At 47.0% G+C, this 26,115-nt stretch overlaps 1 protein-coding gene across 1 annotated transcript in view; it reads right to left on the minus strand.

The window, feature by feature from the left end:
- LOC119442879 (ras-specific guanine nucleotide-releasing factor 2-like) overlaps nucleotides 1–26,115 on the minus strand; it is a 323,001-nt gene that overhangs the window by 11,138 nt on the left and 285,748 nt on the right. The window contains exons 15-30 of the mRNA XM_049662434.1: nucleotides 23,023–23,105; nucleotides 21,721–21,796; nucleotides 21,456–21,655; nucleotides 20,787–21,064; nucleotides 19,604–19,859; nucleotides 18,941–19,147; nucleotides 18,195–18,496; nucleotides 16,977–17,348; nucleotides 12,426–12,556; nucleotides 9,936–10,115; nucleotides 9,550–9,647; nucleotides 9,380–9,464; nucleotides 8,150–8,347; nucleotides 7,878–8,075; nucleotides 6,295–6,363; nucleotides 1,934–2,195 (exon numbers count right to left, since the gene is read on the minus strand). Coding sequence (XP_049518391.1) covers nucleotides 2,037–2,195; nucleotides 6,295–6,363; nucleotides 7,878–8,075; nucleotides 8,150–8,347; nucleotides 9,380–9,464; nucleotides 9,550–9,647; nucleotides 9,936–10,115; nucleotides 12,426–12,556; nucleotides 16,977–17,348; nucleotides 18,195–18,496; nucleotides 18,941–19,147; nucleotides 19,604–19,859; nucleotides 20,787–21,064; nucleotides 21,456–21,655; nucleotides 21,721–21,796; nucleotides 23,023–23,105 — 2,892 coding nt within the window. The 3' untranslated portion in view covers nucleotides 1,934–2,036. The remainder of the gene's footprint in view (nucleotides 1–1,933; nucleotides 2,196–6,294; nucleotides 6,364–7,877; nucleotides 8,076–8,149; nucleotides 8,348–9,379; nucleotides 9,465–9,549; nucleotides 9,648–9,935; nucleotides 10,116–12,425; nucleotides 12,557–16,976; nucleotides 17,349–18,194; nucleotides 18,497–18,940; nucleotides 19,148–19,603; nucleotides 19,860–20,786; nucleotides 21,065–21,455; nucleotides 21,656–21,720; nucleotides 21,797–23,022; nucleotides 23,106–26,115) is intronic.

Below are 26,115 nucleotides of genomic sequence, written 5' to 3' on the forward strand. Positions count from 1 at the left end.
ATGCCCAGATTGGTTTCTAGAGGGATTAATCTAGGATTAGTCAGAAATCTTTATTTCCTTATAGCCAGGGAGGAGGGGGGTGGGGGGGGAGTGAGCACATAGGGCACGCACCCCTTTCCCCCCGAACTTTCTGTGTACCATGATACCTCGCATAAAATGACGCGTGAGAACACCTCAGTTTTCTGTTCAAAGTAATGCATGTTAGGTCTTGCGAAAGTGCTTCACCAATCTGGAATTAAGTGCTGCTTTTAATGCAAAGCATTCTTTGCCTCATACCAAGCACATAGCGGTTGGGTTCTGTCTAGCCTCGCATGGGGCGTCCTTATTGAGAAAAAATTACTTGTCTGATGAAGAGATTCGAATAACCTCACCCAGGGCTCGATATGCTCCAGCAATTAGGCCACTCATGCATGCATACTTTTCTCATGACAAGTAGAGCTTTTAGACGATTGGCGCATTGTCATGTGACATGGTAACAACTTATAAAAGTGACAGTGCACCAGTTTCCGCCTCCATCCCTAGTGGCAGCTAGCGCTTTGAGACGCTATGTGACATCTTTAGCAGAGTGCATGGTCCGCTCTGCTCAGACAGGTGTACGCTAGCAATTTGCACGCAACCGCTTAGCAGGAATGCTATTCCGCGTGTGCAAAACGGCCATGTCAGAAGCGGAACGTCGCTTCATTTCCTCACTCTGCTGTAAAATCGACTTAGTGGAGCGTATGGGTGCGTCCACTTGGCTTCTTGGTCATTTTGTTGATAGCGCATCGCTCTCGTTTCGACAAGACGCGCTTATCAAAAATGTGAAATATGTGTTCTCTGCAGTGCGTCAGCATGTGAAATCTGAGCAGAGTAGAACGTAAGCGACACAGCTAAACCTCTCTATTACCACCTTCGGGATCAGCCAAAATTTTGAGTCACCCATCTCTTAACGGAACAGGCTGTAATGTTTATTTGCTGGTATAAGTGGTCATGCTATTTGTCGTTGCCATCGTGCTAATGTCACTGTCAAGCCATCATTGTAGTTGTGCCATCGCCTTGCCTCTGTCACACTCGCACTTGCGTCACACACACAATTGCTCGCCTTACATGGACACGTCGCATCATTAGGTAACACATTGTGGAAGCCCAAACGGCGCTAGATAGCCAGTTACCTGCAAAATGTTTCGCATGACGACTTTGATTCTCAGTGTTTGGGTCTGCATAATATTTTATAAGTGTATTTTAAAGCTTCTATGAAATGAAGAAAATAAGGTGAGTGATGCTTCGGACTCCGAAAAATTAACGGATAGTCACTTTTTTAGTGACCTTGAGGGCTTGTCAAGTATCGCTGTTTTGACCACACGTTGACTTAACATCAAAAAACAAGCTTCGCGGATGTTCGTTCACGCGGTCAAGCACTTAAGTGTATTTGTGCGGTGGTCAACGCCGTGGTCTGGTACACTGAAACGTTATTCGTTTTAGCATTTCGCAACGTGGATTTGGTTGTTGTGATGCGCTGCTCCACGCAGCTGCCCGGTACGAATTTTTCACCACTTGCGGAGGTTGCTTCTCCAGGACATTCAAATATTAGCTCCGGTTGTGCCACCCTGCAAAGGTCTCTGCACTTACATGCCATTCCAAATGATTGTCATGACATTTAATTTTCTTAATGATAGCAAACAAGTGTGAGTGGTTTACATTTGAATGAACTTTCATGTCAATGAAACTTTCTTAAGGTCTCCTGCAGTTCACTCAAGATTTACTCTATGCGGCACTACTGTGATACTTAATGTTGATGTCAAAGGTGGCCAAATAGTAGCTAAAATTATTACGACTAACAGGCTTCGAAAACATCAGTTTGGAGCAAGGCAGCTAAACCTGGCGATTGGGGGCACTACACATGCGCGAGATTCAGTGTAAATAGGTTGTCTCCTGTGAGTGGAGTATGGCTTACCGGTGCGCCTGTCGGGAGCAGTCCTGCTCGGGGATGGTGCACGGTGATTCTAGGGTGGGGGCAGTGGGTCCCAGGTGGTGAATGGGGTGGTGGTGAGGGGTGCTCACGAGGATGGCGTGGTGGTAGAGGCATAGGACGGGGTAAACGGGGACGCCGTGACCTTGGTGCCGAGCCGGGACAGTCGTGGCTCCAGGCACAGGCTCAGCCGGTACAGCTCTTCATCGGGCATCAGCCGCCCTGGGTCCAGCAGGTAGTTGAACACCTACAATCGTCAAGTTTCAGGTCAAGGCGGCGCGCCATTTTGATGTGAAAGCATCAAATGGCCCATTGAGCGAAAAAGCCGGCGTCTGTAGCTGCGAAACGGCACCTAAATTTCCATTGGCTACGGCACCACGTTACGAGTGCGCCTCGGCGGGGCAGAGTGGGCGAATCGGAACACTTGTAGCGTTAGCGGGCCAAGTGTTGCATGAGAAGAGAGGGCATCGCCGTGACGCCACGTCACCAGCGTGCCTCGATGGAGCAGATACGGCGACGCCGAGGGGCGAGATGGGTTGATGTCGGAGAGACAGTCGCGTGATACGCGCGTGTGGGAGCCGCCGTCTCGCTCTCGGAAGCCGGCGCGCGGTCCGTATCTCTCACCCCCACTGGGCATAGATGATGTGCGCGCCTGCCGGCCTTGGTGGTAGCTGCTGCTTCCTCGGTCTCTCGTCGTGTAGGACTTAGGTGGCATGCGGCGTCCTTGATTTCTCAGCAATATCGTCCAAATGATTCTGGTCTGCAGCCAACATGCTAACGTAGAAACTGTACGAAAGAAATAACCCGCACCAATTTAATCTAAAAAAAATAAAAAAAATTGGAGGACGCTTAACTCTTTCTTTACCGCACCCATTGGGCATGGTTAGCTCTCTATCGATGGTTTGAAACGCCGCTTTGGTGAACTTCCGTGCCGCTCAAGGACATACTGCGCTATCGGACGTGAAGGAGGAAAACTGTATTTTAGTTTTCTAAGCTGTTCGCTTTTTTACAGCGAGGCGGTGATTTTTAAACGCACTCCGAAGTTTCACAATCGTCGAAGGAGAATGAAAAAATGATCGCCCGCTATCAGTGGATTGAAATGCCGCTTTTGAGACCTTCTGCGCCACTCACGGACATCGGACGTGAAAGAGGAGAAACTATATTTTTGTTTTCTAAGCAGTTTGCCTTTTGTGCCCCCAAGCGGTGATTTTTAAACATGCTCCGAAGTTTCGAGATCGTCAAAGCAGAACGAAAAAATGTCTGGCTCCGGAAGCGCGCACGCAATTCCGCTGCATCTGCGGCTGATCTTATCGATACATGTAATAGCAGCGAGTCAGAGGACGCTGACTTTTCGTCGGACTTTGAGTCTCAAAGCGACTACAACGCAAACGAGCCCGAAACATCGGCTTCCGCAGCCTGCATGCCCAACTGTAGTGCTTGCAGTTAAATTTTTGTAGCGAAATATCTGTTCAATGAAAAATTTAGATTTTTTCGGAGAATAGACGGCAATACATTTTGTATATCTCATAATTTTTGTAACATTTTCTCTTAGTAGATGCAAGCATGTCTTTACAAACTTTGTTCAATTTTATCGCACAATCTTGATTTTAACAATTTATATCTTTTTTTATGACATACATCTTGTTACTAAATTTTTATGCGTGAAAAGTGCATTCATTTTGCTTTCTGTTCATGTATTACATTAAATATTGAGTGCAGTAGTTCCTTCAGAAAAAAAACATCTACAAAAACATATTTTCCCCATGGTAGGGAAAGAGAAGCTTCGCCTTTGAGAGTGGAACACGGTGGCATTTAAAGATCCCTGACTGCTTCTCACGCCTCCCGGCAATTGCAGCCTATGTAACCGTGATGTATACAGGAAAACGCTGGCGGCGAACGCTATGCACGAAGGCGAGCTTTCTGGTAGAAACGCGGCTTCTTGTTTGGGCCGATCCTGGAGGTAGTGCACAGCCGCGCCAAACAAATTACACCATTTTCAGGTTTCTGTTATTGTTTCGCACTTTTAATATTTCAGTTTGAGAATATTTAACATAAAAGGCATGCGCTGTATGTGTTTTGTTTTATGACATTTGTTTGTGGGCTGTTATTCTCCAAATTCCGAGGAACAACTTCGTCAAGAATGTAACACAAGGTATGAGCAACTTTAGTGATAGAATGGTGTGGCAATGTAAATAAATATACATGGAAACTTTCACTTACGGAAAACTCCGCCAGCGCCGACGCCGACACCGGATTTTCTGCGACACGGGGCCCTTAACGCTATCGCATTAAAACTCGATAACATACTCCGCAGCAAACTCTAATAAAGCATTACTCGCATCGTAAAACTCGAAGGACCGCTCAGCGGCGTTCAAATGGACATTATTGCTTTCGCATTCGCAACTCATAAGTGCTTAGGTGTCCTCGGATTTTTTTTTTCTTTCACCGACTTTATGTCGGCATTCCCAGAACCCCATATCAACCTTCGGCATTCACAGAACCCCATATCAAACCGGCCCGTCGCCTCTTCGCCCTATTAGATCACCCCTTTAAAGGCACAATCCAAGTTCGCCCATAATAAACTCATGCATCAGTCACCACGTGCACTATGCCTTGTCATCTACAGTTGCAATAAGCTTCCAGCTGAAACTGTTTCCGAGAGCAAGTGCGATGCATTTTTGAATAAAAGTGTTTGCTGCATACTGATACGTAAAAGGGCGTTGATGAATTGTATTTATTATCTTCTATTTCCAGTTTAAAAATACTACTGTGTTTTCTTGTGAGTGCAAACTCTTTTAAATCTGGCATAAAGAACTTCATCAGTACGTCAGTCTTGTGTAAAAGTTTTCGTCCTTTTTGTATGAATGCTTCCATAACACCTTTTGCACAACAAGCATTTAGGCGTTATCAATATCTCATGTTGACGAACAGTATTAAAATTTTACAAGCGAAGCTTGTATTGGCTCACAAGTTTTGGTGGCGTTGTAGTCACGCAAAAACTCATGTGTGGCGCATACCCGCATTGGATATGCGGGTATGAGCCAGGGACAAGAAAGAAAGAAAGGAAGAGCGGATGCGGGGAAAGCTGCGCCGGTGCCGGATCGTGTGACGCGCGCGTCCAATCAGGGTCGCTTGGTCTGTCGCGGGGAGGGAAAGGCAAGGAAAGGGAGTTGGAGCGTGCTCCGCTGGGCTTTCCTCACCTCAGATAAATTTCGGAGACCGGATGGGAAGGCCGCGCGTGCTGCGTTCCGCCGAGGAGCAGACTGCGTTTGAGCAATGGCGATGCGAACTCGCTTGGGAAAGGGCTCGTCGTCGACGTGCCGATTCTAGCGTGAGGGCTTCCGAAGCCCAGGCGAAACGTCAGCTTCGTATTGCCCTCAAGGAAGCCGACGACGGTGGTGCACGCCTCAGCAACGCTAGCGCCAACTTCTCCGGTGCGACGGCCAGGTTTCAATGCGAGTTTCTCAACCGGAACTTCGGAGCCAGCTACAGTGCGTGCGACCGGTTGTGGTTCGAGCACAACGTGGTACTCATCAGTGCAATTCGTTCCAAGGAACACCGAAGAAACACACGACAAGCTTCGCTAATCCCATTTCTTCGACAGGGAAGGGGCTACTGATTTTTTCATTGCTGCTATAATTTTTAGTGAAGCAGCCACGCGATGCATTAAAACAGTAACTGGAGGGGAAAAGAATTCGTAGTTCGGTATTTGTCGCTTCTAACGCTTCCAAAGCCATATTGTGTGTTTTGGCATGAAAATGCGTGCAAGTCGAGCCTGTAAGGTATCGAGAACTAATACATAAATAACTAAGCACCACGAAATCAATCGCCGATTGAAAATATGTGACAGGAAATTAGAGCCTCACTGATGATATAGAGTATATTAAAGGGGTCCTGGGACATTGGCCGAGACCGTCCTCAGCACAGAAGGCTTTGAAAGCGTTGTTGCGCTTGTTGCGGAGAACTGGTCTTAGAGCAGTACCGTATTCTCATTTCCTTTTTCTCTCTCTTGTTTTTCTCTTCTTTCCTTTTTTTTGTAACATCTCTTTTCTATTATCTTTTATTCCTTACCCTCTTTCCCCAGCACAGGGTAACCAGCCGGTCTGAGAACTGGCTAACCTCCCTGTATTTCCGTCTATTCCACCTTCCTTCCTTCCTTCCTTCCTTCCTTCCTTATGCTTATTTACGCGTGACAAAATACCTTAAATCAAAACAATAAGATGTGAATCTTGTAAGAATGCAGCTATAATGATGCTAGCTACATCATTGGAAGCAATTGCTATGAATAAAGCATTCTTCCTTGCGGTTTCAAGCTTATCTGTGCACGTGCCTATAAACAAGCTTACCTTAGGAATCATCTCAATCTTGTACGGAGTCTGCTGGAAATGGCGAATCTCCCGGATCACATGAGCAATCTGCAAAGAATTGCATACACCGTATGCTCATTTCGAAACAAAGCGAGCGAGGGCAGGGCTAGTAATAAACTGAACGCACTCATTGTGGCTTTAAATATATATAGCGTATTAGGGAGTTACAATCACGTGAGGTATAAAGCCTTGCGCACTGCCATGCGGAATCACATCCTCTTATTTGCTTAAAATGGCCGGACCTATTGAGGGGTCCTTTAACACACGACAAAAGTGTAGTACATGAGCGTTTTTTGTATTATATCTCCATCAGAACCCAGGCACCGAAACCGCGAGACCTCGTGCATGATGTTTATTCTCAATACAAAGAACACAAAAGACCAATAGCTGATGGATGCTTAATTCTTGAGGCTACACCAGGTGGTCGAGGGACGCCGTGATAGAGGGCTGCGAATTAATTTTGACCATATCACTTTATTTTACACGCACGTTAACTTAAAGGGACACTAAAGGGAAAAATTATTTCTTCTGTATCATTACCCTTCCGCGATACCAAAAACACCACTCTTACCGCGAGAAGACGCTTGGTAAGCCAGAAAGAAACGAAAAACACAGAAGGCCAGTGGCGACGCCACCTTGAAGTTCCCACACCAGCTCACCGTGACGTCATGGATTTTGACAGCGTTTTCTGGGTCCCAGTTAATTCTTTAGCAGTAAAAATCGACTGCATTGTGTTCTAAAGGAGCCCAAGACTGAACACGGCAAGTTTCGCTAACTTTTACTGAGCCAACATGGCCCAAATACGAAAAATTACTTTAGAAGTCGTGACGTCACACTGAAGTGCTGATGTTGGGGTGCCCACGCGCAATTAAAAAAAAATGAACTTTTAGCTTAATTTTCTCTTCTCATAATTGACCTATTGCAGTGTAATTAACGACAGCAGAGTTTTCGAAGAATACTTTATCAGTCCAAGTTTTCTTTAATGTCCCTTTAAGTGAACAAGTATTTTTACATTTCGCCCTCTTCGGAAAGCGTGCATCGCAACGGGGAGTTGAACCCGCCACCTTATGTCCAGAAGCAGAATGTCATGGTTGCTGAGCTGCTTGTTGCTCACATGTCTCAAAACGTTCTGCGAACAGCTGCATATTATTAGCGCACGCGCGCCGTTATCCTCTATTATCGGAGTAGGTTCCTCTGCATGATGCGCGCTAAGCCATTTGCCTTATTGTGTCGAAGCAAATTAAACATGGCTATATGACCACAACTTTTAGTTTTCTACGTTGTTTCCACATAAACCGCGTCCTTAGACGTGTAATATGCTCTAATTGTGCTTGCCGATAGGGTTGCTGCTGAGGCTGTTGGTAAACAGATTAAAGGGATAGTTGGTGTTATGTGCTTCCGAAGCTTAGGAAATCCTCGTAGGTTATTGTGGGAATTGTTTGGTAATTGTGCTACTCTTTGAATGACGTTTCAGTACGTAGGTCAAAGTGGGGGAGGGATTCTGTATATATGTAATAAAACGGGCAGGGAGAGGCAAGAGGAAGTGGCATCGAGTCGCGCACCATTCTCATCTTGGAGAAGTTGAGCAGTCCTTCCTCTGTGAAGTTTGGCGTGCCCTCCTCGATGAAGGAGAGGTCGGTGAGGTACAAGCCCAGGTACGGAATGCAGGGTGGGTCGCAGCGGTGAAGAGCGTCACGCATGTTGCGGAACCTCCCGTCAGCCGACACCAATGCCTGCAGCTTGTCGATCGTCTGCTTCGTCTGTGCGGACAGAGAAGGTAACGCCACAGTCACCCATGCGCTTTGTCAGACAGCCGGGTTCTTCGAGGTCTTACCGTCTTTGAGACCTTCTCCCAGGTTTTCTTGAGGCGGAACACCGAGCTGTTCATGAAGGCCGCGCAGATTTGGAGCACACCGTTGAAATTGTGCAGGCAGCGGCAGATGTCGGCGACGGCGGACCACTTGTCAATGATGGTCACTCGCTTGGACATCTCCGGACAGCGCATAATTTCCGACACCACCAAACGACTCACCTGTTCACGTGACGGATACACACAAGGTGAGCCGCGTTAGCCACTGATTGTAAGTTGAACGGAATCACAGCTCGGCGCGTCTCACTGCGCGATTTTCAGAAACATGAAGGTTAAACATGACATTTACATGTAGAGAGGTGAGACGCAGCTGATCACTTAAATGAAATGGAAGAGTTTAGCGCATGCAAAGCATCCCGTACAATCGACGTCACCATGTATACGTACAGACGTGAACGAAATAGAAAGTCAAGCATACTGGTTTAACATTGTGAAAGTAATAAAGTGCCACCAGACAAAATGAATAGACCTGAAAGAACAATGTGCGTACAATGTGGTCTTTCCTTTGTGTCTTTAACATGTGGCGTTTCACAGTTTTGATACCCCAAGTACCCTACGATAAAACAAGGTGGTTCTTAACAAAATTTAATTCTTCGGTTTTACGTGTCAGAACCGCGATACAATTATGAGGCACACCATTGTACTCTGCATTAATTTTAACCACCTGAGGTTCTTTAACCTGCACTTAAAATCTAAGTGCACCAGCGTTTTTTTTTTTTTTTTTTGCATTTCGTCCCCATCAACATGCGACTGCCGCGGCAAAAATCGAACCCGCGACCTCGTTCTCAGCTGCGCAACGCCATAGGCAATAGGTTATCTTAGCGGGTACAACGCGGTTCTGCTGATTGCAGAAATGAGGTTAGGCTAAACGTTGAAGTCAGCCTGACGTTTCGAAAACAACTGGTGTAGTCGGCGTTACGGCGGAAAAGGCCGCGATCCGAATCGTCTGCGTGGCTGCATTCAGATCTATGCGCGTATATGCACTTCCGTACTGGAAAGGAAGACATGTGATGATGTTATAAGAACAACATGCTTTAACGTTGCCGGCACCTCTCACGCGGAAAATCACGAAAAAGTGATATGTCATAGCTTTTGGCTTAAATAACCTCTTAAATCAACTGCGGCGTGTTTCTTTTCTACGACAAAATGACGAAATGTGCGTATGTAACAATCCTAAATAGACAGAGAACTCACATCATTGAACCTTCTTGTCATAAGAAGAATATGAGGAGCCTTGGTTGCCTTCTCAGGCTTCATCCAGGCTTGACCTAGAAACTCCCTGTGTTCAAGAGGCATTATTTAGAACCAGGATTGACATCATGCTGTAAAAGAAAGCATCAATATCAGTAGAATGTGTTACTCACTCGCTGCGTATAGCTATGAATATCTTGTGGTCGAGGTAGGTCATGCCTTCGGCGATCTCAAGTGCCGACAAGGACTCCACTGTCTCTTTACTTGGTGTCTGCAGTGAATATAGGGAGAAATTAGACCGGAATCTTCTCAAATTCACGCTATCTCCACGGGGCAAACAAAATACAATTTATTACTGCTCTACATCCTAAACACCGACTGCGTTCTTTAGACAGTCAGCTCTTGGATAATGAATGCGTGACAAAACTTGCCAACCTATTAGTTTTACACATTTGAAAGCGCAACAGCATTGCTGCGGGACTGTATGCCTGGAAATGTTACTACTATTCATATTATGCTACCCTGTCAAAGACGATCTTGTTGAGGTTGAGAAACGTACCATATGAGGAGCCAAGAGGATGTCGAGGTCTACTTTCGTCTTGTCCTGATCTTGCTTGGAGATCATGTGCAAGAGCTGGGCGGCCGCCTTGTGTTCAGCCGGAAGGAGGTTGGAGTTGTGAGCCAGCTCCTCCAGGAACTCGGTTGTCATCTGCAGCAGCTTCGGGTCGTTCTCAAAGTCCTGCAATGCCACGGGTCAGAGCGAACATGTATGCTGTATATCGTGGACATGGGTTTAAAATGTGCGCGGTAACGCCGGAGACAATGGCACATAATGCTGAGGACCCCATGCTCACTCAGCAGGCACATAACAACTGCCCTCCTAGCACGATTGCACCATGCTCAATCGCTACGGTGGACTTTCATAGAGCGCGCGGAGGGTGCCGGAAACTTGAGAACGTGTTTTTGACGTAAGTTTGCTATACTGTATTACAATGCGGGCTTTCTATATACAGAGTGTCTAAAGGTACGCTGGACGTAACCGAATCCCAGCATGCAGCCACAGATACGTCGGACGTAGCTTTGCTTCCGTTTCGCTTGCTCCGTGGCTCCAGTCTACCGATCTTTGTATGTGTTTTTGCAGAAGGACGTTTATTCGACTCAAAGGGGACCATTAAAAAATGCTTTTGGAAAGTCACGGAGAGCATCATACGGAAACCCTGGCACGAGCGAAGATACTGCTCCCGGAGAGCAGGCCTGGTCTTTACTACGGCTCCTACTGCTCCCCCCGGGAAAGTCAGTCATGTTATTTTGAAGGTAGAGCACCGTAAGGCGCGAGCAAGGTATAATCTGGCATGACTGATTCACCACGAGTCTGTCCGACGTACCTTTGGCTTCTGAAATTCGGGTACATCGGACGTACCTTTAGCCACAGCGTTCTATATAGTGGTACGCCATAGTTCACAGACTGAAAAACCTGATGCTCGGACGCTCTGGCTTGGGTCGATGAGCCGCAGCTGCATTTACCCACATTAAGAGCATTCTGTTTTGCTCTTTCTGAAGTTCACGGCATATACCATGTGTGTTTCTTTTTAAGTGGAATACTTTTTCTTTCTCTAAGAAACTGTCACATCAAGGCTCCTGCCGTTATTGCAGATAGGCGACATGCCTAGGCGGACATTAGCAGAAAGAAAATTTAAGCGATAATTCCCGTTATTAACTATAACATGCTATAATTCCATTTAAATCACTAACTTTAGGGCACACGTAATTGCGAAATCGAAGCGGAGGAATGACGAAGTCATGCCTACTTACTAGAAATCCCATGAATAGCACCACTTCCGAGATATCTATGCCATATTTGCCGTTTCCAGTTAAGATCGTCCCGAACTGTTAAAGGAGCGCTTTTGGAAACTCTTGACTGGAACGTCAGTGTATTCATAGCACTTTTTAAGGCCAAATATACGAAAACTGTGCTAGTTATAGGGTTCCTGCTTGGCAGGTATCACTTCGCTACTTGTCCGCTTCAATTTTGCAATTACATCATGTGCCTTTTAGACAGTAATTAAAAAGTTAATTAGCATATTTGAGTTTGGTATTGAAATGATCTTTGGTTTCTTTCTTGCCGCTAATGTCCGCAATATAGTACACCCTAATATTGGGACATCGTCTGCGACAACCGGCTTGGCGGAGCAGCAATGTTGGATACTTTTCACAGATTATGTGGCTGCCTCGTTTACTGCTACACTTCTAAGTGCGAAGCACCTTAGGGGCCCGGGCCGTCGGCCTCGGCGTCTGCCGTGTGATCACGCTGACAAACAAGTGCTCAAAATAGGGTAAAAACAAGTGCAGAATTGATCAAAGCCGATTCAAAATAAACTAACATGATTCAGAATAATTTAGAAGACAGGAATAATCAAGCATTAAGCACATTAATTAACAGAAATTCATTAAAATCGCTTTTAACTATCATCAGCAAAGGCTTTGACTCCATGTGCATGGTGGTTTCCCACCAGTTGTGCCTTAGCACAGGTGTCAAAACGGACGATGGATTGCTAAACACACGATAAACAGAGGATAAAACAAGATGAACACAAGGAAAACACAAGGAAAACACCGGCGAATCACTGCTCCGCACTTCCCCAGCTTTCACGTTGAGTGGAACTGCATTACCACCGAGTTTACCATTGCATTATATTTTTTTTTTCGCTTGAGTTGCCACGCGGCATAACGTCATAATGGAGTTAAATATAAGCATGCAGGCCCGTTTCATAAAGATACTTATTGTTATACTTAACACGCAAAAACATGGAGACATATTCACGCCAAACTTCCTCAACCTACAAATATCAGACAGCCGCAAGCTTTCGATATAGCTGAGTGTACTGTTGCTAGCAGAAGAGAACCAAAGCTATCAGCACCGTGGCATACGTGCGGGGTTGCACACACACAAGCTGCCCGTTTGGATGGGCGGAAAAATAACGCATATATACGAAACGGTGTATAAAACTGAGCTAACACTTTGCACGTCTGTAACTTCACGAATGCTGACCTGGGAGTGTTTGGAGACCCAATGGCGGAGTACGTTGAGCACTCGCATGGTGGCCGCGGTGCTGATCATTGATTCCCGCTTGGCGCGCAGAGCTGCCGGTCCAGGGCCCACGGCGGCCCCGCCAGCTGCTCCTGCGAGATCAAGCCATTTCATGAGTCCGTGCTGGAGAACAGCACAATACAAGTGGATTTGCGATGCAACTGACCGTAGAGAACCGTAGACCACATATAGTTTCATATAAAAATTACTACTAGATTACACTGGTGCACTGATCATTCAGCTATCGCGAAAAAAAAAAAAATTCGGCAGAGACACTTAAGGCTGCTTACGTGTGGGAATGTGGAAGTATTTTAGAATCCATTTGGTGAAATGTTTCCTTCCGCGCGTTCCTTGTCCGCGCACGCTCTAGCCTACGCTTCGGTACGCTTCAAGCGTCTCAACACGCTCGCTTGCCCGCGAGGAGTTCGTAACTCGAAGGACCGCTCAGCGACGTTCAATTGGACATTATGGCTTTTTATTTTATACACTCATTTTATACATTCCTGACGTGGCGCCACCTCCTCCCCATTGGCTGCGCCATCACGTGCCCAATGACGCATGCACTAGGCACAGCTTTAATCAACTAGAACCGTGGAGCTGCCGTGGCGTCGGGGAAACGTGCTTTTACGACGTGTTCTCACTCCTTGCGCCGTTGGCCATGTTTGGTACCATAATTCGGCCACGCCGTGGACTGGTTGTTGGAAGTTAGCGCCTGTGTGTGTCTTCGTTCTTCTACGTCCGTGTGCTTTTTGCGCTACAAAAAGAAAATCTGCAAACCAACAAGCCTAAATGTCTGCACTGATGGACTACAACGGATTTTCGCGTAATGGGGCATACACTGCTGTCACATTAATATGCGTAGTACTAGATGGATTTGTCTAATCTTTGCGTTTTTAGCTTCAGGCATTGTAGTGGCGCGTTTATTACGCGCAATCTTTCTACATACCCGCAAAATCAACATTTTCCAGCAAGACAACTATAGTCTTCGTGCGTATGTGTTCTCATTGCGAATTGTTGCACTGGCTACGCAATACATTGTTGCAGGTGATCAGTTTGCAAACTTCACAAACCCGTTTGAAGCCAGCAATCATTGTACGTACTCCCTCCCCATTATTCCCATGCTGGCCGAACTGTCGTGCTTGCTTGCAGCCCCCTAGGCAGTATGTGTCGGAGTTACTTGAAACTCCGTGCTATAGACACTTACGCACGCGCCGTGGCAGTGGTGAGCATCTACAACTACGCACGCCAAGATAGCGTCACCGAATCTAACTAGCTTTTTTCTGACCATGAAAGCAATGGTACAGGTCCCTCGAATAAAGACACCGGTACAACTGCTCCAGGGGCCAATATAATTCTGTGCATATAAACGTTTATTTTCACACATTTCTTTCATCTTCAGAATCATGAAACGCGTACACCTGCAGAATGGATTAAGATTTTTCAATTGCTGTGTGAATTTTGTTAAGTATATAGAATGTGAACTCCCTGCGAGAACTTTATACGTTGACGTCAAATATGAGAACGTCAACGATTTAATGTCTGGCATACTTGGAAAGCATCTGTCCAGCCACTGAAAAATATGCCTGATATAAAACATATTGTGAAAAACAATGAAATGACACTTACAAAAATGTACTTTGAGTTTCAATTGACTGCATATCAAGTGCATTCTGAGCTTATAGAAAAACGATGATAATGAGTAAAGTCGGTAGATATTTAATTGACTAAAGTTACGAAAGCTTCAGTTGACTTACACTCGATACACACTTAAATGACCCGGTATTGAACACTCTCAAAATGTGAAAATCGAAGCGTATTTGATTCGCTAGTCGCTAATTTAGAGACATTCAATGTAATAAGTTATATGCACACGGGATTGCGCACTGTTGAGTTGCCTATTTCATTACTATAAAGATGCAATCATGCTGTCGAGATTCGTTGTTTAATTGCGTTGAACAGAGATGCATTACATTTTAGGTTGAAACACCATGGCAGTATAAGTCAGTTGAAAGGTCTTGGGTATAGGTATAGCGCGAGCAATGTTTATATGCGAAAGTGTTGTGCGTACCTGTTCTGTGTAGGGGTTGCTCTGCTGTTTGTGTAAGATGTGTTTGCATGCGTAAGTGATGTGACCCGGGGCCTGCTCATATTATGAATCGAAAAAGAAATGCTGCCGAATTTCTTTTTCTCGGCTTTTAGCGACATCCGGAAAATTACTCCAATTAATGTCGAACATACGGGGCATCACTGTTTCTCCCTAAACAAGGAAGTGTCACTTTTTTTTAGGCTAGCCTACAAGCTTCTTTTGACTGACTCAACAGGTGTAGAATTGACATATAAAAAGATTAGAACATGGTGGACAGTCTGTTTATGAAACTCAGTAACATTCCGTAAAAATTCAATTTACACACAATACAGTTTTTGGAGAAAAAAAATAATGGTCGATCAATTGGTTGATCCCACGAAAACGCGTTAGCATTGACAGTTCGAAAGTCTCGTTTGAAGGCATTCGTTGCTCCAATGTGCAGAAGGGATTGGCGCTTCGCCTCTGCGGCCTTTTTCGCTCGACGTTAAGCCATCTTCTACGCCACCTCCTACCAGCGCCGCTTTATCATCTTTGCTTCTGCTCGTCTTAATTCAGCATCTGCATGACGCTTAGCCCATTTCGCCTCGGCTTCTGCCTCACGCATAGCAGGGTCCACCTGACGCTTAGCCCGCTTCGCTTCATCCTCCCCTGCTAACCGACGTTGGCGTTCCTCCTCTGACTCTGCAGCGTTCCTCCTCTGACTCTGCAGCGTGCTTTCGACGCTTCGCGTCAGCTGCTGCGGCAAAACGAGCCTTACGAGCTTCCTTTAATTCGGCCTGTCGTCGCCGTCGCATCGCCTCGACCTTCTCTCGGCAACGTTCTTCAGCACGACTTTCTATAACGCTCGTTGACGACACCGCATCCATTTTAAAATGTACTCAAATACATGCACCTACACAAGACATTTCTAAACACGTCAAACGCCGCAGGCTATCTGCCATATTTCCTCCTATCCCCTGGTGGTCTGCCAGCTGTGACAGTGGCAGGCCTGCGCACTCTGCTTTATGACGTGATGCTACTTGGACCGAAATTTTCATTGCCAAGCCCGGCGTGTCGAAGGCAGTGACGTCAAAATCACCGCAGCTTACTCGGGGGCATGCCCACTAGATTCTGTGGCAGTCGGGCAAGGTAGCATGACGTCATGGATCGAAGTGCACCGGCCTTGTGTTATCTAGGGCTGTGAGCGCCGAAGCGGGATGTAACGTACCACCTGTATTCCTATTGGCTCCTAAGGTGTGACGTCAAACCACTCTCTTCCTCCTTCACCTCATCTCCCTCATTCGTTCCTCCTCTCCACTTGTGGTGTCACAAGCTTCTTCGCCTCTTCCTCTTCACAACTACAATCTCTCTCTCTCCTCATCTCCAATCTTTCCTCCTATCCCCCGCCATGAGGTAACGGGCGGATGCCACCGGGTTTTCGCTAGCATGAGAGGTCTAATGCTGACGCATTAAAATAAATAGAAGCTGAATTAAAACTATGTAGAAAATTTTGTAACGGAAGTGAACTCAACTACATGACATACTGAAACTGAGAGCAAACACGCAACCTTCCAACTCGTTTTGCTGAAACACTTTACACATATTATGTCAACTTGCAGCATAGGTCCAGTTGGCAGTTGGAAGATGTATGTAGCAGATCTTAAATATCACTATTTTATTGCGATAGCAATTATATGGACACTACAAAGCAGATTTCTCCTGTCGGCGTCGCCGTCGTCGTCGCCGTGAGGTTCCGTATGACGTTCAACGGCGATGAAATCGTCGCCGCGCTCCGGACGCTGTATGTGCGAGTGAAAGGGCGCGAGGGACGCGCGCTTTCACGGGGAGCGAACGCACGTCGGAGAGCAAACGCGCGTTCTGCGCCGTGCTCCCTGAAGGATGATAAGTGGTTCTTGAGGAAAAGGGAAAGGTTGGCGCTATCTTCTGCAGCCCTTGAGGGAGCACGGCTCAGCGCCAATGGCTGCAGAATTAAGCGTCTCTTTCCTCCTTTCCAAATATAGAGAGCAAACGTGACTTTTTCCGTCGCACAAAAGGCTGTGGGGGGACGGGAGGGAGAGAGAGAGGGGAGGCGACGTTTAGCTGCGGCACCAAATGCGTATTTATATAAATACGCCGCGCGCGTTCGGTGCGAACGCGGGCAAAACGCCGACGGCGTCGACAACAGTTCTGCGCGTTGCTGGTGCTGCTGCATGTCCAAGTTTATACAGCTGATAAAACTACTATTCTTACTCCATATAGCTCTCTACTAATTTGCTATCGCAATTGGTGCTTCACCTTTCGGGTGAAACTGCGACAATTTTTTTTTTTTTACGCCAGTTTTTATTTGATGCATTATTTCAGCGTGTGCAAAAAAAAAAAAAAAAAAAAAAAAAAAAAAAAAGCTGGACAACAGCGCCTGAAGAGATCGAGAAGGGAAAGCAGCTCACCGGGTATCTTGAGGTCGGCACCGACCGCACTGGGCAGGCGGCTGCCGGCCCTGCTGGCCGGTTGCGATCCCGGCGGCACGGCGCCTCCGCCCGCTGCGGCGGCAGCCGCGGCCACGAGCGGCTCCGGAGGATTCGAGGAGCCCGCGGTGGCCACGGCAAACGCGGCGGCCGCGCTGGCCGTCGACGAACGTCGCGTAGAGGCCCGGGACGAGGTGACCACGACGCCCGCCTTGCTGCTGTGCTGCGGCGAGTCGGGGTACTGGAAGCTGGACCGGGGCGTCGACAGGATCGTCGACTCGGTCTGGAAGCTCGAGCGAGGCGTCACCGAGACGCTCGAGCTCTCCGTGTCGCTGCTGCCCCGCTTGCCCTGGGCTGCACACGACGGATGCGAGCACACGGGGTGGCAATGAGCTGCTTCCGAAAGCGGGGCGTTCGAAGCGGGGTGTATTAGCAGTTCGACCAACGACTACTCTCGAGGTGCGTGTTGGAACGTCATGCGTGAATATGTGCTGAGCAGCATTCTCCCAACGTTGAAACGAGATCTTCGTCTAATTATGTTGATGATTTGATACACGCGATGACTTTTTTTTTTTTACTAGACAGTGTGTCATCTGTCATTTGACACGGTATTCTAACTACATGCGGCGCGAGGCATTTCGTGGAGACAGGATTGTATAACTTGAAGCTAGTCTGAAGGTGATTCTTCTTGGGTCGGCCAAAAAATGGAATATAAATCTGCCACAGCCGCGGTTGCTCTCTAGGAGAACCGCTAGCAAACACCTTTCCTTCTCTTTGTTTCAGCTTCACCTCTAGTGCACCGTCGCCTGACCGGTGAGCTGTTGGAATTTAACTCCGCCGACATTTTCGAAAACCAGGAGAGTACTGCATCACAATGGTCGCCGCACGAGACGGGACAGTGTTAAGTGGTTGATAATGTTGGGTCCTGTCTATATCAGCTGTAATAGGCGTTCTAATAGCCTCGCCAAAGGCGTCATGTAACAACCATACTCCAAACAGCAAATGAAAGCCGTGGAGGTGCCTCAGACTTTGGACGATTGCGCAGGTGCGCGTGAGAGTTAGAAAACATTTATTAAATCATTTCAGCGCATTGCAACAACCTTACCGATAGTGGTGTTCGGCCTGAACTGTTGATTACATGAAAGTTCTTATAACCTCACTGGGCATTTTAAGGAGAGACAAAAAGACCTATATACTGACCGCCGCGCACACGCAGGTAGTTCATGACGTTAGGCGCGGACTGGCTCGAGGTCATTGGCGGCGGCAGCCCCCGGGCCGCAGGTCGGACATCGGTCGGGGGCTGCTGCGGCGCGGCGCGGGCCGGCGAACCCGTGCACACTGCCGCCGCGACTGTCGCCGCCGAGGGCGGCGGAGTCGGCGGCACCACGGGTTGCATCACCGGCGGGGCTGTCGTCGCAGCTGCTGGGGGCGTCGGGGGTGGGGTGTCGTCGTGGGCGCTCTGCACGCTGTCTTGCGTCGGAAGCCGAACGGGCGCATTCTTCCTGCACGCCCAGTACACATGACGTCTCAGAGTGGTGAAGGCATATTCGGGGAGAGGCACACTTGGGGTGGATCGACGCGACTGAAACTTAGCGAGCGTCGTACCAATAGCTTGTCTTGACTTGTAGCACTAGGTCAAGACGTCCTTTCTTCAGACGTGCATACATAGTCCTGGCATGACGCGATTAAAATCGAGCCAACCCACCGGCTTCGCTGGCGAACTAAGGTGGAAATGAGCGAACTGAAGATGCTTCGCTGCTTCATGAATCTGCCCACTGAAGAGCCATGGGAAGCGAGCGAAGCGTCTTCAGTTCAGTCACTTAGGCTCGATACGTACTCTAACTTTAAACTGACCAGCAATTTAATCCGTAAGCTTCTTCTTTACAGTCCCACTACTCTGTGCGTGCTGAATAATCACGTTACATGCGGCGCCGTTGTATACTGACCGGCTGGGACTGGGCTTAGGGGACTCGTTGCTTCCCACGCTGCCAACGAGCGTGGCTGTGGACGCCGTCGAGCTGAGGTTTCCGGGTGTCGATGGGCAACTAGCGTCGGCACTCAGCGTGTCCGACGAAAGAGAAGCCTTCGGCGCCTCGAGCCGCGGCTGCTCCTGCTGGCTCGCCGAGGGGCCGCCGTTGGTGCCCGTCAGGCTCCTGCGCAATCAACAGCTCTAATATGGCAGCGCCGTGGCACATTTAGCGCGTCGGACTTATAGTAAAAACCTCCCCGACTTCATTTTTAATTTGCAAGAGCTTGCTACGCCTTCTGGTGGAGCGGGAATTAGCAAACCCGTGTTGGAGTTTGAGCTCCCACCTTGAGACACCTTATATGGGAGCGTGACGGACTGTAGGGGCCAGAAATAAAGCACTATCCACCCGAAACGTCGTTCATGCAGACGATTACTCTGATAAGGTGCGCAAAGAAAACAATTCTCGCTCTGTGGGGCTTCGCGTGCGAGACCTCGATAGTGTAACGCACCTATAGACTTCCTATACACCCTAACCCCTATGTAACCGGCTGGTGAAGTTACCATCCCTGTTGCAACGGATTAGTGCATTCATTTCATTCAAGGCGGAAACGAAGCAGGAAAGAGGAGCCTATGCACTTACACGGGCATTCCGACTGCGGTGGCCGCGGCGACCACGCTGGTCTCGTGCAGGTGCATGAGCTGGCCGAAGAAGCCGACGTCTTCGGGCGGAGCCAGCGTGGCCCCTTGTAGTGGTACGGGCGCCGGCAACGTGTGAACCAGGCCGCCCGTGGCCGGCTCGGGGGTGGGCGGGGGAGGCGGCAGGATGGGCTCCGGGCTGGGCGACACGACCTCGCGGATCCGCTTCAGCGTTTGCTCTTTCAGCTGCTCCTCTTCGACTGCGGTGGGAGGACGAAGAATCAACGCGTGTACTTTCCTTTAATTATTGATCCCGCAGCGATTCACAATGAAGAACTCGTTGGCAGACGGGCAGTAAGTTCTCTGGCACCATGTTCCTTTACAGTCGCTCCCTATATACATGAGAATCATAACTTTAGGTTCAATCGATCTAGTGTTTCTGCATTGCAAATTTTTTTTCGACTGAATATAAAAGATGTAATAATTCCGGCTTCTTCGGCACTTCATTTTCCTCACTTTGCGCGGTTAATTTTACCAATAACATCGACGTCAAGCCAGAATAGGCCTATTTTTCCGGATTTGTGTAACACGTTTACACAGTTGCGTGACCGTGCATGTACGACGCGTGGCCGCGTACTCTTGCCTTTGTCCTTTATACGTTGGTAGGCCTTAAGTAAACCTTTCGAGCACTAAAATACATTGAAGAGTGATAAATGTTGCGCACGTATATTCAAGTGGGCGTAAACAAAGGATTGCCATTGTGCCTAACGATTAGCGTGATATCTAGGTTGAGCGGACGCATAATTATGTTTCCAATCGCACGTGATCCCCTTGTTCTCGATACAAACACATATACTAGTTCTGTATTTCGTAAAGAACGTACATACATGCGCCATGAAAAGGAAGGCACTGAATGAAACAACTTCGGATGAGACTACTCATCCTGGGCGCCGAACATACGCTGTAGCTGCAACTTAACCGCAAATACGTAACATGGAACAGAAATGAAAAGTATATAATTTCACAGAAAGCGATGGCATGAAGAAAATATCGTGCCCTGTTTCTCTTCTTTCTTTCTTTTTTCGTGGGGAAGGACGAAGTAGGAAGTTACCACGAGAGTCCACCTAGATTATAGACTATCGTGGTCACTGAGCAGATGGGGAGTGCAGGACAGAAGATATACGTACACTTTCGGTAGCTGAGTCTCCAGTGCTGCTGGCTTCGCGAGACCTGCTGCACGACTTGCTGCATGTGGTCGGGGCCACTGTGCCCCGGCTGAGCGTCGCCTGCCTCCGAGAGCATGCTGGTCGTGCTGATGCGCCGCGAGTAGTCGTACTCCACCACCAGCATTCCCATGTCCCGGTCTGGCGCGGCGCCTGGCGCGCCGGCCGTCGCGGCGCCCGCCTGACCAGCAGCGGCCCCCCCGGAAGGGCCGCCGCCATCGACACCGACTGCGTCCAAGGACCTGCGACCACGGCCAGGGAACCGCTGTCAACGCGCACCTTCTGAGCCACTCATGACCCATAGTGACACTGCATTGATACTTCCAGCGCAGTATGCACATAACACAAATTCGTGAAGCGTAAAGCAATGCCTAAATCTGCGCCTGTGTCTGTTTCTTGTCCAAGATTAACTCAACGAATGTGTACAGAAAGTTTGGCGGAGGCAATTAGGTAAATAATAGACACATTAACGGAGCGTTTCGACATAGCACTATCGCATCTGCTATTACCGCTACCGCTCGTGGCACCTTTCATCTTAGCGATGCGCTGTATTAGAGCTCGCGCCATTGCGAGCAGCGCATACGCGCTTCCTTTTTTTTTCTTTGTGCGTCTGCGTGCTTAGCGGTCACTCACCCGGTTGAGTCCTGAAGCGCGGCGCCCATCGCGTTGATCTGCAGGTCCGGATTGTAGTGGACCTTCTTGAGCGCCTCCAGCACTTTGACACCGTCGGTGAAGACTCGGTAGGTGAGCAGGAACGTATTCAGGAAGTCGATGCTCAGGAAGCGCAGGTCCGTCAGGCGCTCGAAAAGGCGCTCGGGACTCGCATAACGGATCTGCACACGCAGACACGCGTGCCGTGTACACGCACGGACGAGTCTGACAGTGCGCGAGCATTTACCTGGGGCAGCTTGCAGGAGTTGAGTGTACGACTGAATCGGATGTCCACGTCGTCCTTGAACAGCCTGGGGTCGTTCCTGCAGCGCGTGACAATGATACGCCTGGGTTTATCACTCTGGTAATGGGTCATTTATTGCAGAGTGGGCTATCACTGGGCTCGAAAGCGTTTGAAGAGTTTAGAGGTTAACGAAAAGAAATTGAGAAGGCAAACTTAAAAGACTGTGCAATAAAACACTAGATTGCTTTTCTGAAATTGTTATAGCGTCCAGTCTATAGTAAAAATGTTTGTTAATGTAGAATTTTTCAGTTGAAGGTCGAAATGCTTGTTAAATTTTTCTCACACTGAAAACAAAAATAATGGTTCTAATAGCGTCGTTGCTGGACGAGGCAAATTTATTCATGTTTTACTCAAGATATGGCAAACAATTTGCGCAGTAGTTGCCGGCTTGAACGTTTTTTTTCTTTTTTTTTTTACATTCGAAGGCAGTAGTTAGTTCTTATGATCAACAATTCACTAACCTCCACCAGCCGTTGCGGAATTCGGTGACATTACGGGGAAGTGGTCAGAAATGCAACTTTGATCTCAACGCCACCTCTCTCTTTTTACTTATTTTTCTGATCTAGCATACTTTTACACGTGGTGACAGTGACGTATTGCCATTTCTAGAACTGTGATGGATCCATATAACTTGGCACAGGATTTTGTTTTTTAACATTCACCGTTTACCCACACTACTTCTTTTACCTTGATTTCTTAGATAGCAAGTTCAAGAACGTTGTGCACAAATGCGCGATCTTGTACTACGACGCCCTCTCGTACTCACGTACAACAATATTTGCCAGGAAGCTTCTGCGATGTTGTTATCGATAATCTCAAGGTCATCAAGTTTTGTGCCGTTTTCTTCGTAACAGGCGCATTTCTCCTGCTTGCGGCACCCTAGATTACGCTGAGATTTCTGTCAGCTCGTCGTCAAAACAAGGCACAAATTAACTCTTAAATAACTCATCGGCTAAAGTTTAGATAGGAGGAAGTGACTGGAATTTCTCAAGCCTTCCAAAAGACAATGCGCCGACTTCATTTCGTTTCGGTCTCGACGGAATAAAAGGCTGCAAATATCGTGCCTCTAGAAAGAAACAAAAAAAAAAAAAGTTCGAAGCACTTCAGACTATTGAATGTGAGGTCGCTTTCGTGAGTCGTCGCAGCTCGAAGGCTTGCGTGTAACGAGGAAATCCTTTGTTTCTGAGACATGAGAACTTTCGGCTAATACGAACGCTCGATGTCTCTTGCGTCCGCACCACGTACCTGATGGAATGTGGCATCGTGACCGACGAAGCGTCGCTCATCGTGCCGTGGAAGAGGTCGTTGAAATGCACATTATCGATGCACTGTAATAAAAGATGGAAAGAGAGAAGATTGTTGAACAAGGGCGCAGTGCCCGTTGGCTCAGCGTACCTCATACCTTCGGTGCTATGAGTAAGAAAATTCAGTGAGTGGAGAACGTATGTATAAATATAGATAATTAGAATGACTGAATGAATGCCTTTTCATTTCTCGTTCTGTACAGAAAAGAAGATGGTGGCTGTAGGAAAGATCTGAAGTTAACGCAGCTTAGACTAACTACTTCTAAAAATGATCGTGCCTCTTTAGGCGCAAGTATTATAAAATGGCTTAACTTTTCAAGCGCGAAAAAAAAAATAAATAAAAGAAACATGCAAAATGCAGTGGTGCATTTGCCTTCACTTTTTCGTAATGATTCTCAAAACACTTGAGTTTTATTTTTCACCCTGTCTTGTAGCTTTGCTGCCATTCAATAGACAGTGGAATGTGGGTCGCAATTGAAATGAAGACTGCAGGATTGATTATTGTGACGCAGTTTTTGTAGGAAATATTAATTTTGCTGATAATTGAGAATGCATACGCCGTTTCTGTAAGCTGGGGCACGACTAAGTAGATTAAGGTAAATGATTTGGGGTTGTTGAAGATGGCAGGTGGCGGGCGTTGTGGATACACAGAGAAAATTGGGAACCTATACCGAGGGGGGGCTTCCTGCTTTCCTCATGCAAACACATTTGGTTCAATCTTCTACGCAAATTTTATTGCTTACGAGTACCATGAGTAACTAGAGAACAATGTCACACAGTAAGGTCAACAAACACAAGTAATAAACTCATTAAATAATAATAATAATAATAATAATAATAATAATAATAATAATAATAATAATAATAATAATAATAATAATAATAATAATAATAATAATAATAATAATAATAATAAAACGTGAGACTCGTATGCGTACTTTTTTTTCTTCTGAAGTCATTCTCACATTTAGTCGCTTTCAACCTACGTATATATATTTTTAGGTGATTCATTTTCTCACTCAGCCTTGCTGGACATGTGATTCTTAATTCTTTTCTTTCTCTCGTTTTTCTTGTTTTATTGGAACGACTGTCAGATTACTTCTGCTTTTCGCTGTCTTCTATCCCTCTCTCTAGTTTCGTCCTTCTCTTATACCCTTGCCACACGGGCAAAGTGAAGTGCACATTGAGCGAGTGCACTTCAGCGCGCTGAGTGTCATTTTGGCGGTGCGCTGCTACACGAGAAAGAAAAGTGTTCTTTCAAATTGATGGCCATGGCCATCGGGAGTCAGACTGGAAAGCATATATTTGTTAATATAAAAATGTGCACACGAAAACAGTTTATTATTGCTAGAAACAACATTTACAATCCACCTTTACAAGCGCCGGCAACGACGGCAACTTGACCAGCCACAGTCAAAACGACTCGATCCGCCAAACAACTGCGCAGTCATTACCCGGCGTGGTCGCGAACAGCCGGAGAGCGAGAGTAGTTTTTTGCTGTTCTTGATTTTTTTTGCGGTGTGGCACATTTTATTATCTTGTAAGGTCAGCAATTTAAAACAATGTTATTAAAATTAGTCCTGACTCTTCTTTCAGTAATGCTTTCTTATTTTTTTTCTCATTGGTAACGAGGCTACACACTTCGCCGCCGCGAAGTGTGTTCGCCGAACACACTCGCCGGCGAGTGCACTCAGCAGTGAGTGCCACTAAGAATTCCTGTGTAGCAGCCTACGAATGACACTAGCCGCGAAGTGCACTCGCTTAAAGTGCACTTTACTTTGCCCGTATGGCACGGTTATTATACGTTCAACCCCGTAAAGGCTGCTTCCCAGTCGCGTTGCAGCTCCTGTAAAGCGTGCACCACCTAACGCTAGTGTGCGCGCGGGGAAGGTTAACTTGAGACAGGAAGGCGGACACTAATAAGTCACGCAATGAATTGCAGACATATACCAGTAAAATTAGATGAGGTGAGCGAGCACCCCTGAGCTTCAGTGTAGAAGCATAGCGAAAAGTGAGGTGGTATATATAGGAACTCATCCTGGGTTTAATCCATTACAGAGACAGCTTGCTAATGAACCGCCGAGGATTGTGAGAGTATACCGATTTGCAAAAATACTCTTAAGGTTTGGCATGTTTGTTTTCCTAGTTTAACTGAATACTCCCATTGGTGAGATAACAGCAAGTGTTTGCTTGTAAGATTTTCTTCAACTTAAACGAGCAAGTAAAAGGAATGCGATGATACTTGTCCCGGGAAATTAATGACATATCACGCTTGGTTAACGAGAAGAGACCGGGTAAGTTTGTGTATATCCATGTTGTAATCGACAATGCAAACAATTAGAGGACAAACAACATACAAAATGTGAATACCGAGGACTACTTTGCTTGGGTCTTCGTCCTTTGCGCACTGCCAATTACAACAGGCTTTAAACTGGATGGTGAGGGGGTGACTTGAAACAAACATTATGTTAAGTTAAATAGGTTACTCAGAAAAGGGTGTCATACTAAAATGTAATTTGTCACCTGCTTGCATATCCACTCTATTGTGGCTCTCTTTAGACACTAATACTTAGCGTGCTGCTGTACAGCCACGTCAATTTATCAGGGCATTACCCCCGCCAGTTTGGTTGCCTATCTAGTTTGGCTTTCTGTTCGTGAAAATGTGCGAGGTATTCTCGTACACAGCTCTTTAAACTACCATTTGTTTTCACCAATCTTAGTTGAAAAGACGCCCTGTGGAATTTCACTGCATTCGGATTATTCCCGAATCCGTCGGCCACTTTTCTTTTTTTTTTTAATTTCATAATCGTTACAGAAGTTGTGCCGCTGTTTCATGTGCGGACGGTTAGTAACAATAGTAAATGATTAGGCAGATTCGACGCACATGACACCGATAAGGCGAATAATTCTGCAGTACTACCAGACGAGCATATTGTCGCCGATTCACACTCACCGACCCTTTTCTGCGAACGGCAGCGCTTAGTTAGGTGCATCAGCGTTGGTTAGAAAGCAATCCGACGTTTTGTTTCCAAGA

The sequence above is a fragment of the Dermacentor silvarum genome, chromosome 2, assembly GCF_013339745.2.
Source record: "Dermacentor silvarum isolate Dsil-2018 chromosome 2, BIME_Dsil_1.4, whole genome shotgun sequence".
NCBI lineage: Eukaryota > Metazoa > Arthropoda > Arachnida > Ixodida > Ixodidae > Dermacentor > Dermacentor silvarum.